We start from the raw sequence: 15,956 nt of genomic DNA on the forward strand, positions 1-15,956 counted from the left end.
TCTCATCCTCGAATAAAAGTGCTTTTCAGATTCCTGTTTTGGAATCACCTTCCCCTGCCCAAAGCGCTAGCACTGTGCATGAACACCCAGCCAGCTTGGACTGGTTTAGAAATATCAGGATGACTGTGTTATAGCTGCAGTACTGGTTCCTGTCTGGCTAGGTTAGAACAAGAAGTAGTCAGGTGCTCTTTGATTACTTGAAAATAATAAAGCAAACATTTGGTTTGCTAAACAAATGGCTTGAGGTGCTTGCAATCCATCTGTGTTTGGCTGCCTAACACCCCCACACAAAACAGGAACAGAGGGAATGTGTTTTAGTGTCAGGGCCTTGCAAACAAGTTTAAAAATAAGAAAAAAAAATCTTTGCCAGGATTTAGTGATTCTAAATTAATGCAAAAAAATCAGAGCTGGGGTCTATAGAGCTGGTAGTATTATCACACAAGGGCAGTGGCATTCTGGTGAAATAATGGAAACTTGTGTTCTCAGAGCACATAGATTTGATTTTAAATATATCTTGGATGGATTTGTTCTACAACCCTTCAGTCTGATGTTGCGAGCACACATTTTTTTTTCCTTTGTTTCCCTTTTTACTGTGGTTGTATGGTTTCCCTTGTCTAACAGGGCTGAATTGTGAGGTTACCTGTTAGTCTAAATAGCTTATGGTTATGATGCTTGATTCAGAGAAACTCATAGTGTCTCCAAAATGCACTTTATTTCAAATTATTCATTTATGGAGACAAACTTAAAACCCAACTTATGATGCAAAAATATCTGAAAAAAAAAAAAAATCAAACCCATCAATCAGTTTAATACACAGTAAGTACCCCAAAAATGTTATAGGGCTGTGATGTGTTTCTAATGGGAAAGCAGCTAATTTATCTTGAAGTCACACTTGGAAATAAACCAAGTGCCATCCCAGGTCAGATTGCAAGTCTAAGTACTGTTAGAAGCTGAAGAGTGGCAAAATAGAGGGTGACTGGGGAGTAATTTAAGTAGCAGAATGTTACTGAGAAATATTGTTAGTTGAGGATTTTCTCAGCAGATAACTGCACCATCACATTTAATAGATCTTCACCAGTTTTTTGAGAATTTGTCTAAACAATTCAGAACTTCTTTTTGCTTTTTCCTTTGGCAGCAAGCTGTGTCAAGAATAGAGGTGATAGAGAAACAGCATTTTCTACTTTTGGCTTAAAACCTACTGCTTGATAATTTAATCCCCTCCCCCCTCTCCTCCCTTGAACAGTGAGTAACAGAGAATAATCATAACTTTTGTGATTTTACAGGTACCTATTTATCTGCCCATCAGTTTTTCCTTTGTTTTGGACTAAGGGGTCCCTGTCAGTACTCAAATATCTTTTCACTGTTCTTAAAATTATCTTCCAAAAAATCATTACATATATATGTGTATATGTTGCCAACTGTTATTATAATGGATGTGCAGTTACTGGCAAATCATGAACTGATTTAAAAATATATGGGAGGTGATGAATATAACATAAGAGATATATAACAAAGGAAATCAATATAAAAATGACAGTTTCTAATAAAGATTTCTGTTCTTTGTGTAATTAATTAATTTCTAGCCCTTAAAGAAGTTTAGTTCCAGTGAATGTAGTATGCCACCTTTTTGTTAAGATGCAACTTAAAGGGTTCTTTTGTGCTATATAAACCACTTTGTTTCCCCAGTCCTAAATCCATCCTCATTGATAAAGGAAAGTTTCAATTAGAGTTAATGAATAACAAAAGGGTGCAAATTCTTCCATATTTCTTCCTAGATTTTGGTCAGATAGATTATTGTGTATTTAATAATCAGACTGTAGTTTCAGAGGGGTTTATTTCAGTGCTAGAGGCTTCCAGTCCAGGGGTTTTATTGCTATTCAACAAACCAGAAAGTCCTAGGACTATTTGAATCAATCATTTGTTATTAAAACAGACATACGTTGACTGCTGTTGTATTAAATCATAAGCCCAAACAGAAATATTGAAATCTAGATAAATGCTATAAATACATTATTGGATTATACAGTAATATAGCTTCCCTTATACTTCAATTGTGGTTTATGGTCATTAATTTCCAAACTCTGAAAGCTCCCTTAGGTGCTGTTATTCTCACTTTCACAGACATCTATTAGTGGATGAAATGATGAAGCAATTTGCTTCAAGCCAGGTTCAGTTCAGTCCTGGGGCTGCTGCCCAGCATTATTCTGCTTCCATGCATTGAGCTTCACATTCTCATCCTTAAAGAGTAAAAAAGATATCACCTCTTATCTTCTGTGCAGCTTGTGCTCACCTGGCCACCTTCCTGAAAGATTTCCAGTGGCACAAAGAACAACTGAAAGGCAAACCAGAGCTTCCCTTGGGAGCAGTGCTAGAGTGATGCAGGCAACCTTCAAGGTTTTCTGCATGGGTGTTCATTTCATTTTGCACAGGATTATTTGCCTTATTGCTGTCAGCATCCCTGGGGGATTTTCAGTGCTTTATTTGATGAAGCAGAGGTGCCTGAAAGGGCAATCTCTGAATCGTGGAGGCTCCTTTCTTTTCATGCTTATTGCCAGCTCAGAGCAGTGGGGAAGCACACCTCTCTGAAATTAAAGACTTTCACACCTTTCATCTCTGAGGGGATCTTAGAGCTACCCAGGAGAGGACACCAGGGAACTTCTGGGTGAGTCAACAAAAGATGAGCCCTGCTGCAGGCATCCCACAAGTCTGAGCTCATATAGGAAGGAAACTTGACTTGCACCCTTGTAAAGAATGCCTTGGAGAATATATAAATTGATAGATTAATATATATTAATTTATATTAATATAATTAATTATACATTATATAGTATATATAATTAATATAATTTAATATAAATTAATTTATATTAATATATAAAATACAAATTGATAGAGATATTAGAAAGGCTTTGAAGAGGTATGAACCTCTTGTCTTGCAAACCAGCTGCTGTTTAGGAAGTGCTGAAGTGCTCTCTGAACAGCTCAGGGGATACAGGTCAGGTACAACAGAAGTGGACATGTGCTCCAGGGAAACTCAGGACAGACGATGTTTTCTTAATTCCACTACAGTGTTGCTGTAGTTCATGATTTTCTTAAGAACTCCTCCAGCTGGGTAACTCAGTGAAATCACTGGACATGTCTTGTAAAAGCAATTGTAAGCAGAAAGGGGACTTTTGTCCTTCTCCTCTTCCCTCCGCTCACCTCCTGCCAACAGCTGATAAAAAAATTCACCTAATATTGTATTTCATAAAAGCATTACAGGCTGGTCAGGGATAAAACAAAACATTATTAAATGAAAGGGCTACTTAAAACTATTCTGATCTAGGATTAGGACCATAGGAGGGAAATGTATTTGAAACAGCTTATGCATATCTGAAAGGAAAATAAAGTCAAAGCTTAAAAACATTAGGAAAGTTGCTGGTTAGATCTCTGGAGGAAAAGAAAATCTAAATGATACAAGATACAACAAAAGTTTTCTACACTTTCAAAGGAAATTCATAGAGCCAGGTATGTAGCTACAGAACTCACAACAAGAAGTGGTGACAAAATGTCTTGTGAAATGTTTTCAAAAAGTTAGCAGTAATCCAACCAGTTTTAATTGCTATTTCAGGTTGCTTTTAATTTTAAGACCTGAAACAGCTTTTTACTGAAAAATTAAAAGGCAAATAATTGGGGTTAAATGCTGATAAATACACCATCCTAATGCTAAATGCTGATAAATACGCCATCTAGTGCAATTAGAAAGTTTTGTGTGAGCTATTCAAACTTACTGGATTTTAAAAATCAAACATAACAGGAAATTATTTCTAGTTTTAGATTTTAATGATTTTCATTTCTGAACAGAGATGAACAGTCGTAATTGTGGCATAGGTCTGTTGAATAACTTGAATCTGCATTTGCATCAAAACTTTTGTCATCTGGAAGTTTAGGCCATTTCTGCTCTTAACAGTGATTTGCAGTACTGCAGAGAAGTGAATAAACGTGGAAAAGTAAATATCATAAACCCTCCTTTAGTTTCTTTGACGTAAGAAAATAAATATATTTATATATATTTGTATGAGTTATGAGAAGCTGCAGAAATTATAAAGAATTGAGAACAAACAATTCCCAGTCAGAGTAATCCATTAAGAACTGCAGAAAGCAGACCACCTACACACTGTTTCTGACAGAGGGAAAGAGAGATTTTTGTTCAGTGCTGTAAAAGTTGAAGAAAGAGTATTAGAAGCAAAAGACTTGCTCAAATCCAATAGTTGCAGATTTTTTATTAAAAACTGCTTGTCCTGAATTAGAGGTGATGTTTTAGGCTTTTCATATAGTTCTTAATGATCTTACATACATAATGAGGTCTGTTTTAATGAGTGGTGTTGTCGCTACTGTGGTGCTGCTGCAAGCCAGTCTAATAAAGCTTCCTGGAGTGAAGAATAATCTATTGTAATGATACTAATGAAACAACTGTGTTAAACTTGATGCTTCTTCACAAAATATGAGATTAAATCACTTTACTTCTGTGCCCAAAATGCTCCTTATAAAAAATCTGTCTGAGAGATATCACTGTTCCTATCAACAAGTATGTAATCCCAAAGTCTTAGTTACAGGAGGAGCATATGGGGGATGATTTAGAAATTCTTCTAGTTACAATCTTCTGGCAGCTTTAGGAATGACTGGAAGAACTGGCCAAACAGACATGCATTGAATTTTATGGGGGACAAGGATACGCACAACTTGTAAACACCACCTGCAGGTTGTCCAAATCATTGGTATTGCAGAATATGTCCTTGGTTCTGCACTGAAACAGATTCTCTTGTTCTATCCTCCTAAAAGTAATCTGAATAATTTCTGAATGCTACAAATAAAAATGGCACCTGGCACTTGCCTAGATAAACAAAAGAATTCAGCATGATGGTGGTGGTGTTTTCTTGACACTGTTTCAGGCAATCAAAGCAACAGACCTTGCAACTTGCCCAGAAAATAAATGGCAGAGTTGCCAAGAAATATTTACTATTGCTAGCAATATAAATGACAATTTTCTGTAAGCTCCTAGATTCTGGTTGTTATGATATGAGGCTGATTTAGTGTTATATTCATAGTTATTGAAGAAAAGGGAATTTGGTTTAGTGTGATGGTGGCTCAGGAGAGTCTGCCAGGCTAAGCTAGAAAGCCAGTTTTGTTAAGTATTTGTGTGCTAATTCAAACTGAGGTTCTTGCACTTGAGGTCAACTTCTTGACTTCCAGCTCTGAAATTTATGCCATATGCTTGCTTGTGGTTTTGAGGTCTGTTGCTACCCTGATGACTTGGATGGATAATTGACACGAGCAGCTCATTGCTGCCATTCAGAGTTTCAGGGCTGGTTATATTCCCAGGTTCATGTGTCAGCTTATTCTGTCAAAAGAGACAGGTCTTTGGCAATAGCTGTCCACACTGTGTGGTGTGATAGATCATCCTCACAGTGTGTTTTTCAACAGTATCATGATGTTATACATTTAAGCATGTTTATAAGTTTAGAAGAAGATTCCACTAGTCTTGCAGATGTCAAAGATAAGTCACACTGACATGGCTGGGATAAGAAACCCTCTGAAGCTTGCTCACAATTAAGCCTTTTTGTGCATTAGGTGGTTTTGTGTTTCCTTTAGGATACTCTGATCTGTGTTTTGAGGTGTAGACTTTCTGCTCAGGGTAGCTATTTGTATACAAATACATCCCCATATGCTTTTCAGACATAATGCTGGTATGTGCTGTTGATAGATCTTGGCAGCTGAGTATACAGGACATAGAATATGTATGTGCCAGACAAATCTGAAAAAATAACCCATGTGTAGGTGAAAAAGAAATAGGTTTTGAATAAGAAAATTCAACCCACTACTTTCATTTTTGTAAAATTGATACATGTTCAATATGTAGCTACACATATGCAATGTACATGGGTGTAGTGTGTGTGTATGTATGTATATCTATAGGTATGTATGAGGCCCATAAAAGGAACTATTTTCTAAATCAGGCCTTTTAAGCACTTACTGGTAGGGCAGGAGTGTTTTCATTACTGTAAAACACAAAAATCTCTCTCTGTGCTGACATAAGCTCCCTTTATTGTCAATGGAGATCCAGTCAAGAGTGCCTGGCAAATTCCATCTCAACTTAAAAATGTCCAATCAAATGGGCTGTATCAGTTTGGCACTAGGATTGCTTTTTTATCTTAAATAACTGGAGTATCCAGTGATGAGGTAAGTTGTATCTAAAATTAGACAGGAGGAATCCCAGCCATATTGCTGACTTCTGCAGATTGCTGACTAAAATATTTCATACACAGTGGCAATTTTAGGTCTAATTTTCTGCTCTACTGCCTGTTGAAGTTATTTGTGTATGTGTAAAAAGAGGATAACTCACAACTGACTTTAAACTGGAGTTTTAACTGCTTAAGGGTTTTTTATTTAAAAAACCCCAAAATCCTCAGTTGATGCAACAAATTTCTGTGAAAAGGAAAATACACTCTACAGAATTGAGTCTGCTGGCTCTCATCTAGGACCTCAGCTGTGAAGTAAGTATTGAACATGTAATTAGCATTGATCCCTGACCAGTTTCTTATCCTTGGTCAGTTCCTGCTCAGAGGTGCTATGTTGGCAATGGCTCAGAGTACAGAGGTACAGCAAAAATGACCATTTCTGGACACAGCTGCTTGCCTTGGGATTCAGACTTGCTTTACCAAGAGCTTCATGTTGACAGTGTGGAAAAAGCAGTGCAGCTTGGCTTGGGGCACTTTCCCTACTGCAGGTGAGAAAATTTTCTCTTTACCCCATATTTGTAAAACTGAGAGATATCCTGTGGAAGGGAGAAGGGGCAGGAATTTCAAAGCAGGTGTTATCCCTGCCTTGGAAAAGTTAGACTGACTATAACAGCCTGACACAAGGGTTGTAAGTGTGCAGAAGAGATCTGGCAGACAGTCCAGAGCAATAGCTGGATCTGTCAAGAGAAGCTTGGGAATAAAATAATACTGGAAATTCCAGGCCTTTTTTTCTGCTGGGATTATTTTTTTTTAAATGAGACCATAGTGCAAAACTTTTGAAATTGTTCATAAATAACTACCGAAAAGGAGAAAGAAATGCAGTAGCCAAATTGAAATGACCTTTTCTTTGTGATTCTTAAAGAAACCTAGACAAAATATTTTAAGAAGTGAAAGTTATTTTAAAATGAAAAATCAAAGCAGTATCCTTCAATGTAATATTGAAATAGGGTATTGAATTAATTTCTTGGATTTCTGCCAAAGCAAAATTGTAGCAAAATAAGATTTCACAGTATTTCAGTTTTGACTGAACCACACATGTGATAAACCACATTTCTGCTGAAGTTTTCTTTTTGGCTATAATTGGGTAATTGGATATATAGGTTTGTGCTGTCTCCTCAGTCACTTCATGTTCCTTGTGCTTGTGAGGTCTTCATGAGCTGAAAAGAGATGAGTAAATACTAAACCAAACAAACTTTACTAGTCTTGTGTTTATTGTTTTTGTGTGGTTGTTTTTTATCTTTTTTTTTTTTTTTTTTTTTTTTTTTTTTTTTTTTTTTTTTTTTTTTTTTTTTCTGGCAGGGGGCAAGATGGGGAAAGTTTTATATTGGAAGTTAGACCTGTATTTCAGGAAGATCAAAATGGTACCACACTTCCTAATTTGTTTGGTGATAAAATGCACACATGCATTTTGAAAGCAGCTCTTCCCTATCTAACACAAACTAACAGACAGTTCCTACACCCACCTATAACCCAAAGCCTTGCTCTCCAAGGCTTTTAAGTGCTCTCCAAGCACTTAAATATGAGATTGATGGTGTCCCAGCACATGGCAATTTATTGGGCACATATTTTTACTTGGATAAATCTCAGTCCCTTTGATGTGCATCATTTAAGCCCAATATTCACTTGCGTATATGAAATGCAAAGAACAAAATGTAGGAGCTGATGTGTTCATGTTCTGCAGAGCTGAGAAAAAAGCTTTTCACATTTTTTGTCAGCTTGTTACAATTTCTGGGTATATCTCTGCTACACTCTATAATCCTGCAGATAGCTTCTTCTAATAGTTTAATTTAGAAACATTGTTGCTGGAAGATGACTCAACCTGTGTTGCTTCTTCAATTCTGAGAATTTGAAAGTGCTTCAATCTTTTTTTGTGACATGAAGTCAGATTAAAAAGAAAAAAAATATATTGAAGGACCTTAAAATAATAGATAACACTTCTGATATATCTAACTGAAATTTAAAATGCTGTTTATCTGGAACCATGCATTATATTGTCTATTTTTCTTGGTCCTCCTGGATCATCAGAGTTTCCTTGTATTCTTGGAGGAGTAAACTGGGAAAATTTCTGACTTTTTACAAGGCATTGATAAAGAAAATTATCTGTGCTGTGGAGAAACCCTGATGGAGTCAGCCCAGAACCTTTTTAACACCAAAGTAAAAAAAGGCTAACCTGATTCAGATATTCTCCACCCCTCTTTTAAGAAATCCACTATTTTCTTGAGGTAATCTTCCATTTCCTCAGACTTCCCAGGGACTGTGAACCTGAGCTTCTCAAATTCATTTTTTGCAAGCTATTCTTGTTTTGGATTTTTTAAGAATCTACCTGTGTTGGAATTTCCTTGCTTAAAACAAAACAAAACAAAACCAGAACTATCTAAAAAGGGAATGTCTCCCATGGGATTTAGCCCTGAAAATATCTGAGCTCATACCTGTTAGAGCACTTCAGTGTGGGCTGTGTTTAAACCATGTGAATTTGCTCATGCATCCAAATACTTGTAGGCAAATTTCACAGGTGTTTAGTCATGGGTCTGTATTTCAGGCCTTAGAGAACCTTAGACTCAATTATCCTGACATGTCAAGAATGCTCCTGAAAGGCTGTTCAGAGGCTTAGCCAGAGCTTCAGTGTTCCCTCAGGTGCCTCAAGACTTGAGAGACCTGTCAGACCTCTTCATGGTGCAGAGGAAAAGGCAGGAAACATCTAGGAAGCTTGGAACACCACTGTGGTTAATGCTTGTAATTCACTCTCCCCCTGAATTAATTAGAAATCCAGATGATGATGAGAAGCCATGGTGTTACATCATGAAGGACAACAGTTTGTCTTGGGAGTATTGTGATGTTGCATCATGTGGTATGTAAAGGCTTTCTTAAAATCTGTATCACAAATGAATGAATGAAGATTTAGTGATACTAGAATAAGCTTTCACTGAATAATTTTGAATGTTCTACTGTTCCCAGGAGTATTGAATATTTTACTGTTTGCACAAATGGCATCAACAAGCTTCTTTTGAATTTTGTGGAGCTGCAATACTATCTGTGATTTTTGTCCTGAAATATTGTATAACAGCAGTGCCACGCTGCTGCTTCCAGTCAAAATCATCCCAATATCATCAAATTTTCTGCTAGAACATGCAAGATGTCAGAAATGATTGACAATTTGGTACAAATTGTCATCTCTCAGGGAATTACAGACCCAGACAAGTGAATGGGCCTCTGTGAGCAAATAGAGGATGGGATCCTGAAGATCTGAGACAACCTAAAGATGCTGCTCTTCCCCTGTATTAATATTTAGCTTCTGTTAATGTTGAAGCTGACCCTTAGAATGGAATTCTAGTCTGAAAAGTCAGTTTTTAAAGTGGCCCTTTTATTTTCCTTTTATGGTTTTGATGCATTTAATAGGTGATATTAAAAAAAGCATCCTCATTCTTGCTATGGGAATGGAAGAGGAAGGTGTGATGTATTGTGCATTCTCTTGTGCCTCCTCTGCTGGTGAAGGTTATATTTGTACTGGTAAATGAAACAGAAATGAACTGGGAATGTTCACAGATGCATTTAATCTACACATTTAATCTGCATTTAATCTTCCTTTGTGGCTAGTGTTGGGAACAGGTGTAGTTTTCAGCTTTGTAAGCCTCCCAGGAAACTGAATGAGAATCGGTTGTATATGAATGTTTAGTGGTAATTTACTGAATCTTTCTTATAAAGACAGCTATAAAACTTCCAGTCCTTAGAAACTACAAGGATTCATATTCTGATGCCCCTTTATACTTCAGCAAGCAGGGAAAGGAGGCCACCAGTTCCAGACAACACAGACACTTCTGCAGTTACCAGAAGACCGTGTGGGAGAAGACACAAAAAAAGAAGTTTTGTGAGACCTAGGATTGTTGGGGGATCTTCATCACTGCCTGGATCTCATCCCTGGACAGCAGCTATATATATTGGAGAAAGCTTCTGTGGGGGAAGCCTTATTCAGACCTGCTGGGTTGTGTCAGCTGCACATTGCTTTGCTAACAGGTAAATTCACCCAGCAGTACAACAGGAGGTCCTCTCCTCCTCAGAGGCACTGCCTGTCTGTGACTCCCAACAAACCTGAACTGAGAAAAGTAAGAAAGATGAGATTATAAAAGATCAGTGTTACAAAAGGAATTTCCAGTCATTTGCATGCAGTTCATGAGCTAACAAATAGCTCAGAGTCCTATTATCTGGCAAGCCCTTGTCTTGTTTCTTGAGGGTTCTCAAAGGAGGTAAATGACCCAACAGAAGGAATAAGGTAATGCTGAATAGGACAAAGAATGGGAGCTTGCATGTGCAGGGATATGTAGGGGTTGTAAGTATTTATCTTATTCTCAGTTACCTTTTTGTACATTCGTGCCTGCTTTCAGGTTTAACACATATGACTGTGTTCATTGCTGTATTTCATTCAAAATGGCTGAGACAACCAACTAAGGATTTATTAGAGACAATAAATTACTGTTGGCTGACACACACAGAGTAGGTTGAGCTTTACAAAAACACAAAGGGAACAACTGAACTGAACAGTTACATTTTTGTGGCTAATTCACTTGAAAGGCATTTTGGGGTTTTTTTGGTTCTTGTTTTTTTTTTTTTTTCATCCTCCATCGGTGGGACATTGTAGAGAATATTGACTATAGGATGCTTTTACTTCATTCTAAATATTTCATTTACACAAATGCCGGACACTTTCCCTGGTTTCAGTTTCGTCACATTGATGGGAGAAATACTACATCATTTCATACCCATTATTCCTTTGCATGGTGAAGAAGCCAAGAGAAGCAGAAAACCTGTGCCAGAATACATACTCTGATAGCTTGTAGAGCTAATAATACCATTGTGAATGCTGTACTGAGGAATTTGGAGCTTGAGCCTCAACGCATTTGTTTTTCAAATGTTGTGAAATAGCTACTATGGCAGCTGTTCAGGACATTCCTACCCACTTCCAGCTGGTGGTTTGGTACATAGAGATTTTCCATAATTGCTGCATTATAATTTGCACTCTTCCATATGTTTAGTACCTCTGAGTTAGCCACAATTTCAACTGTTTTCCACTAGGAGACAATAGATACCTGTGCAGCTAATTTTTTTTTCCTTTTCTGTAACACCTCCTGGTTTATTTCTTTTTCTGAATGAACCACCTGTAAGTCATATTGAAACCACTGATAACCTTAACATCTATTCTGAATACTACCCTGGGAATCAGACTTCCACTCTATTTCAACAGGCTGAGAGGCTGATTTTTAAGGGGCTGGTTTACCACTACAAGAACATTGAGAAAATGTTGGCCTCACATACAGATTGAAGAACATTTTATTGTCTTCTTGTTTTCCATGGAAGGATAAACTTTGCCCTTTCCTTTGTTAATTATTAGCCTAGTTGTTGTTGCAGGGTAGCTGTCAGCTCACTGTGCTGCAGTTAGGGAGAATCTCTTTCCTCTGAGGATGTTTCTGTTGCTTCATGCTCAGTACTGGAGGAGACTCCACCACATCTTTTCCATCTGATGGATGCTACTGATGCACAGAAACACACTTTGCAATGATGTTGGCCACTCTGCATCTGTGTCAGAAAATGTATTGTCTTTCTAAACAGTTCCTGATTCATCCTAGATGTCCCTTTCTTCCCTATCTGTTGTACTGGTTCTTATTAGTTTTCTGTCTGAGGACACTGGATATGAGAGGGCTGTGGTCTTTGTAAAGTTAGCAAGAGAAACGTGTTTTTTTTTAAAGTAAACAATCAGTAGCTGTAAAAGATGAAGTGAATTACAAAACCTATGTTCTGAGTGTGGTTTTCCCCATTACATCGGTGTGCTGTTGTTACCTTCCTCCACCAAAGTGCTTTTGATTCTGGACAACAGATTTAACACAGATCAATCTAATCTCAGAGCAAAAATGGGGATAGCTTTCAGGTGGAAGCTGCCCAGATAGATGTTCCTGAATTGTCAGTTTGCCAGCACACTTGAAATCCTGACTGATTCCTGTAGTATTTTTTAGAGCCTTTTTTCCCAGAGAAATGAGATATCCACCACTGACTCATCTTTTGGTTCCCCATTTCTTCTTCCTCTGTAGGTTTTGTACTTATTGGCAAAGTTTGGTTGAAGCAGTTGATAGAACAAGAAGTGCTTGCAGCCCCTGGAGATGCTTGTCAGGCAGACAGCAGCTGGGCAGCAGTGCATGTGCTTGCTTTTTACTTCTGTCAAGGAGCAGCAGCTTTTAATTAAGCTATTTGGGTCCCAGAGACCTTGCAACTCACTGTAACATTAGTTATCTTTTTGCTGGCCAACAGCAGGTAGGAAGCCTGGGAAACAGGTCAAGGCATTATGAGAGGGTTATTACAGGGGCTGAGGTTATTCTAGTTCGTGGGGCAAACACCCATTGGAAATTAGGTTTCATTTGACCTGTTAATCACCATATTGCTTCTCTCTTGTATTGCAGTCCACTAAAATCAACTATCACAGTAGTTCTGGGTCAGCATCTATTTAATAGAACAACTGATGTAACACAGACATTTGAAATAGAGAAATACATCTTGCATCCTCAGTATTCTGTGTTCAACCCTACTGAGCATGATATTGGTGAGTATTTGTATTCTTAAGGTTTTATTTTTTTGTTTACTTGAGTTAGTTTCATGTTGCCCAAAACTGCCTTCACAGTGGAAAAATCGCAGGCAATAGGAAGCTTTTGAGTGTAGAGGATTCTTAGTTCTGCCAGAGTTATAAGAGCATCTGGAAGCTAGAAAAATTCAGATGAGAAATAAATTGCAAATTTTAAATAATTGTGATAATTAGGCTTCGGAGCAATTTACCTAAATGTATGGCAGATTCATTATCACTTCAAGTCTTTGTGGGATTAGGCATTTTTTTCAACTGAACCAGAAAATGTGGGCTTGATGCAGGAATTACTTGGTGAAATTCTATTGTCTGCATTGTATAGAGGATCTGACTAGATGAATATAATAGCCCCATCTGGTCTGCAAATCTGTTTTACTAAGAGTCATTTTTTACACTCAGGTTTAAAAATCAGCCATCTTATCAGTCAAAAGTTAAATGCAATGCCCTTCTGATTGACCTCATATTTTAAGTCAGAATAACAATGGAACAGCAATTCCTTGTTTTCTGATCAGCTGTAATGGAAAGTGTCACATCACCCTGGGGTATCAGGCTGTGTGAGCATTTTTTCTGTGAGACTATTTCATCATCTCACGCTGACATCAACCACGTCTTAGGTCAGGCATCTGCTGGCTTTTTTTCTTCTGGATGGGGAATACTTTCCAACCTGTAGCAAAAAGCATTCAGATTCTGTGTTGGCAGGAGCTCTGTCACGGAACAAGTGGAAATGGTTTAAAACTTGAAGAGCTGAGATTTAGGTTAGACATTAGGAAGAAATTCTTTAATTTGAGAGTGGTGAGATACTGGAACAGGTTGTGGCTGCCTCGTCCCTGGCCTTGAGTAACCCAGTTTAGTGGAAGGTGTCCCTGCCTATGCAGGGGGGCTGGTGATGATCTCTAAGGTCCCTTCCAACACTAGCCAGTCATTCTGTATCAGGAGATGATCTGGATTTGGGCTATCTCCGCTCTGAAGCAGCCAGATGTAAAACACCGTTGGCACTTTGAGGTCTCCTAACTTTCTGAGTTCCTCTGAAATCTGGCATGCCCCATCAGTGCCCAGGGTTCAGATCTAGGGGCAGTTGTTGTCCTAAGATGTGCCCCACTGTAAACGAACAAGCAGGCAGAAACTGGGGGGTAGGGGTATATTCTGTCCTGTCAGTGATTTCTACTGATGGAGAAGAAGAGTTATTTCCTGCTGGAATAACTTTTCAGGAGGAAACAAGCTATCACATGAATGTTTGCTGGGAAGTCCAGGGGATTCAGGAACAGGCAGAGTTGGTCAGGAAGAGAAAGAAGGGAAGGAAGAGCAAGATACTGAGTGCTGGAGTGCAGTTTGTGTGGGCTTATCAACCTCTGAGGTATTCTTCACATGTTCCTTCAGGCCAAAAAATGCAGTCAGTAGAGAAGTAAAACTATGCAGTGGGATCTCTTACTTAAGGCACAGCTGGGCTCAAAAAACCTGGAGTTTCCAATAGACATGATGTAAAGCTTTAATAAATGTGTGTCCACGTTACTTCGGCTCTGTCCTCTTTGAGTGCTGTGCCCAAACCAAGCCTCTTGCCTTTGTTGCCTCCAGCACAAAGCTCCTGCTGGTGCTCTACAGCCAAAACCAAGGACTTTGCTACAGGACAACAAATGTTGCTGCTGGTTTTGACATCTTCTTTCAGTACCAAGCTCGTGATGATGCTCTACAGCTCTGTATTTACACTGTTTTCAGCCCCATGAAGGGGCTAATAAAGGTTGTGTAGGTTGTGTATGTTTCAGAAGCTTGGTTTTGAAATATGTGGATTTTTATTCCTTTATTTTAAGGATCTTGAAGTTTGCTGAACTCAGTAACAACAAAGAGCATGAAATACAACAGCTCCTGCAGTAATTAATTTTTTGAATCAAGTTGGAATCAGGCAGGTGGCCAGACTTTCAGAAACAGGGAGCACTTGCACATCCCACTTATTTCAGCTGAAAGTCATGGATATGTCACTGTTATTTAACATTAGGGCGGGAGGAGAAATATGTATTTTTTATCTTCCCTTTTCTCTGCAAAGGCAGTGAAGAAAAATCGCTCAGCAAGTGCAGAATAAAATAAATATTCCCACAAGGGTTGTAGCTGAATGTTTCAGTGTTCAATTTTCTGTGAAATCAGGTGCTGCTGAGATGAGTCTGTCTGTCTTTGACTGAAATATCTTAATTAAGAGAGGCTTAGGGGATAATTAAAGTCATATCTGAGACCCATTGCTGCCAATCCCATTAAATAAAGGGAACAGTTATTTTTTTCCTCCTTTATTTTCTCTTCTGCAGCTTTGATTAAGCTGAAGAAGAATGGCCAGCGTTGTGCTGTCAAGTCCCAGTTTGTCCAACCCATCTGCTTGCCAGAAAGTGACACTGTTTTCCCTGATCAGTTCAAATGTCAGATTTCTGGATGGGGACACAGGCATGAGAGTGAGTAAAATGAGAGCTAATATCTGTAAAAAAAAACTTCTGGTAATTAAAATGTAACGCTCAAGTATGTGTTATGCAACTGGTAATTTGGTAAATCATTTTCTGAGGGACTTCTGTTGGGGATTTATTTTTTACTTTATGATGTTTACAACATTGACACCTGAAATGGTCATCCTGAACTTCCTTTATAGCACTTGGAATCTGGAGTGTAGTTCCCTTGACTAAATGTTTGTGTCTATTTTAGGGTAAGCTGAGCTGTGAGCCAACTAGAGCTTCATGGACTGGGAGGGAGCCTAGGTGTAGGTGCCAACAACTCGACACTTTAGTTGAGTGAATCCTACTCCTGGTTTCTCAAGGTAGAGATCAAAGACTACAAACCAAACACAAGCAACTTACTAGTCAGTGCTGGAGATCTTAGCCTTCACCATCAAGAAACTTTGGAAATATCTAGAGGAAGGGGCCAGATATACCTGGGGCTAAGAAGTGCTTACATGCAGCATGAGAAAAGTGGAAAAATCCATCCCATTCTTTCAGATGAGGAATTTCAGGCTTAAGAGGCTTGGCCATGCTGCCTTGATGTGTAGATAGCAGAGACCTATGTGGATAGATGAAAAAGACTGGGAAGCT

The 15,956-nt window shown here is 38.3% G+C and overlaps 1 protein-coding gene across 1 annotated transcript in view; it reads left to right on the forward strand.

Moving 5' to 3' along the window:
- Nucleotides 1-15,956, forward strand: part of HGFAC (HGF activator) — a 37,453-nt gene that overhangs the window by 17,057 nt on the left and 4,440 nt on the right. Inside the window, exons 8-12 of the mRNA XM_071753393.1 lie at nt 6,592-6,766; nt 9,041-9,126; nt 10,049-10,289; nt 12,722-12,861; nt 15,189-15,329. Of these exons, the coding sequence (XP_071609494.1) occupies nt 6,592-6,766; nt 9,041-9,126; nt 10,049-10,289; nt 12,722-12,861; nt 15,189-15,329 (783 nt within the window). The remainder of the gene's footprint in view (nt 1-6,591; nt 6,767-9,040; nt 9,127-10,048; nt 10,290-12,721; nt 12,862-15,188; nt 15,330-15,956) is intronic.

The sequence above is a fragment of the Heliangelus exortis genome, chromosome 10, assembly GCF_036169615.1.
Source record: "Heliangelus exortis chromosome 10, bHelExo1.hap1, whole genome shotgun sequence".
Lineage (NCBI taxonomy): Eukaryota > Metazoa > Chordata > Aves > Apodiformes > Trochilidae > Heliangelus > Heliangelus exortis.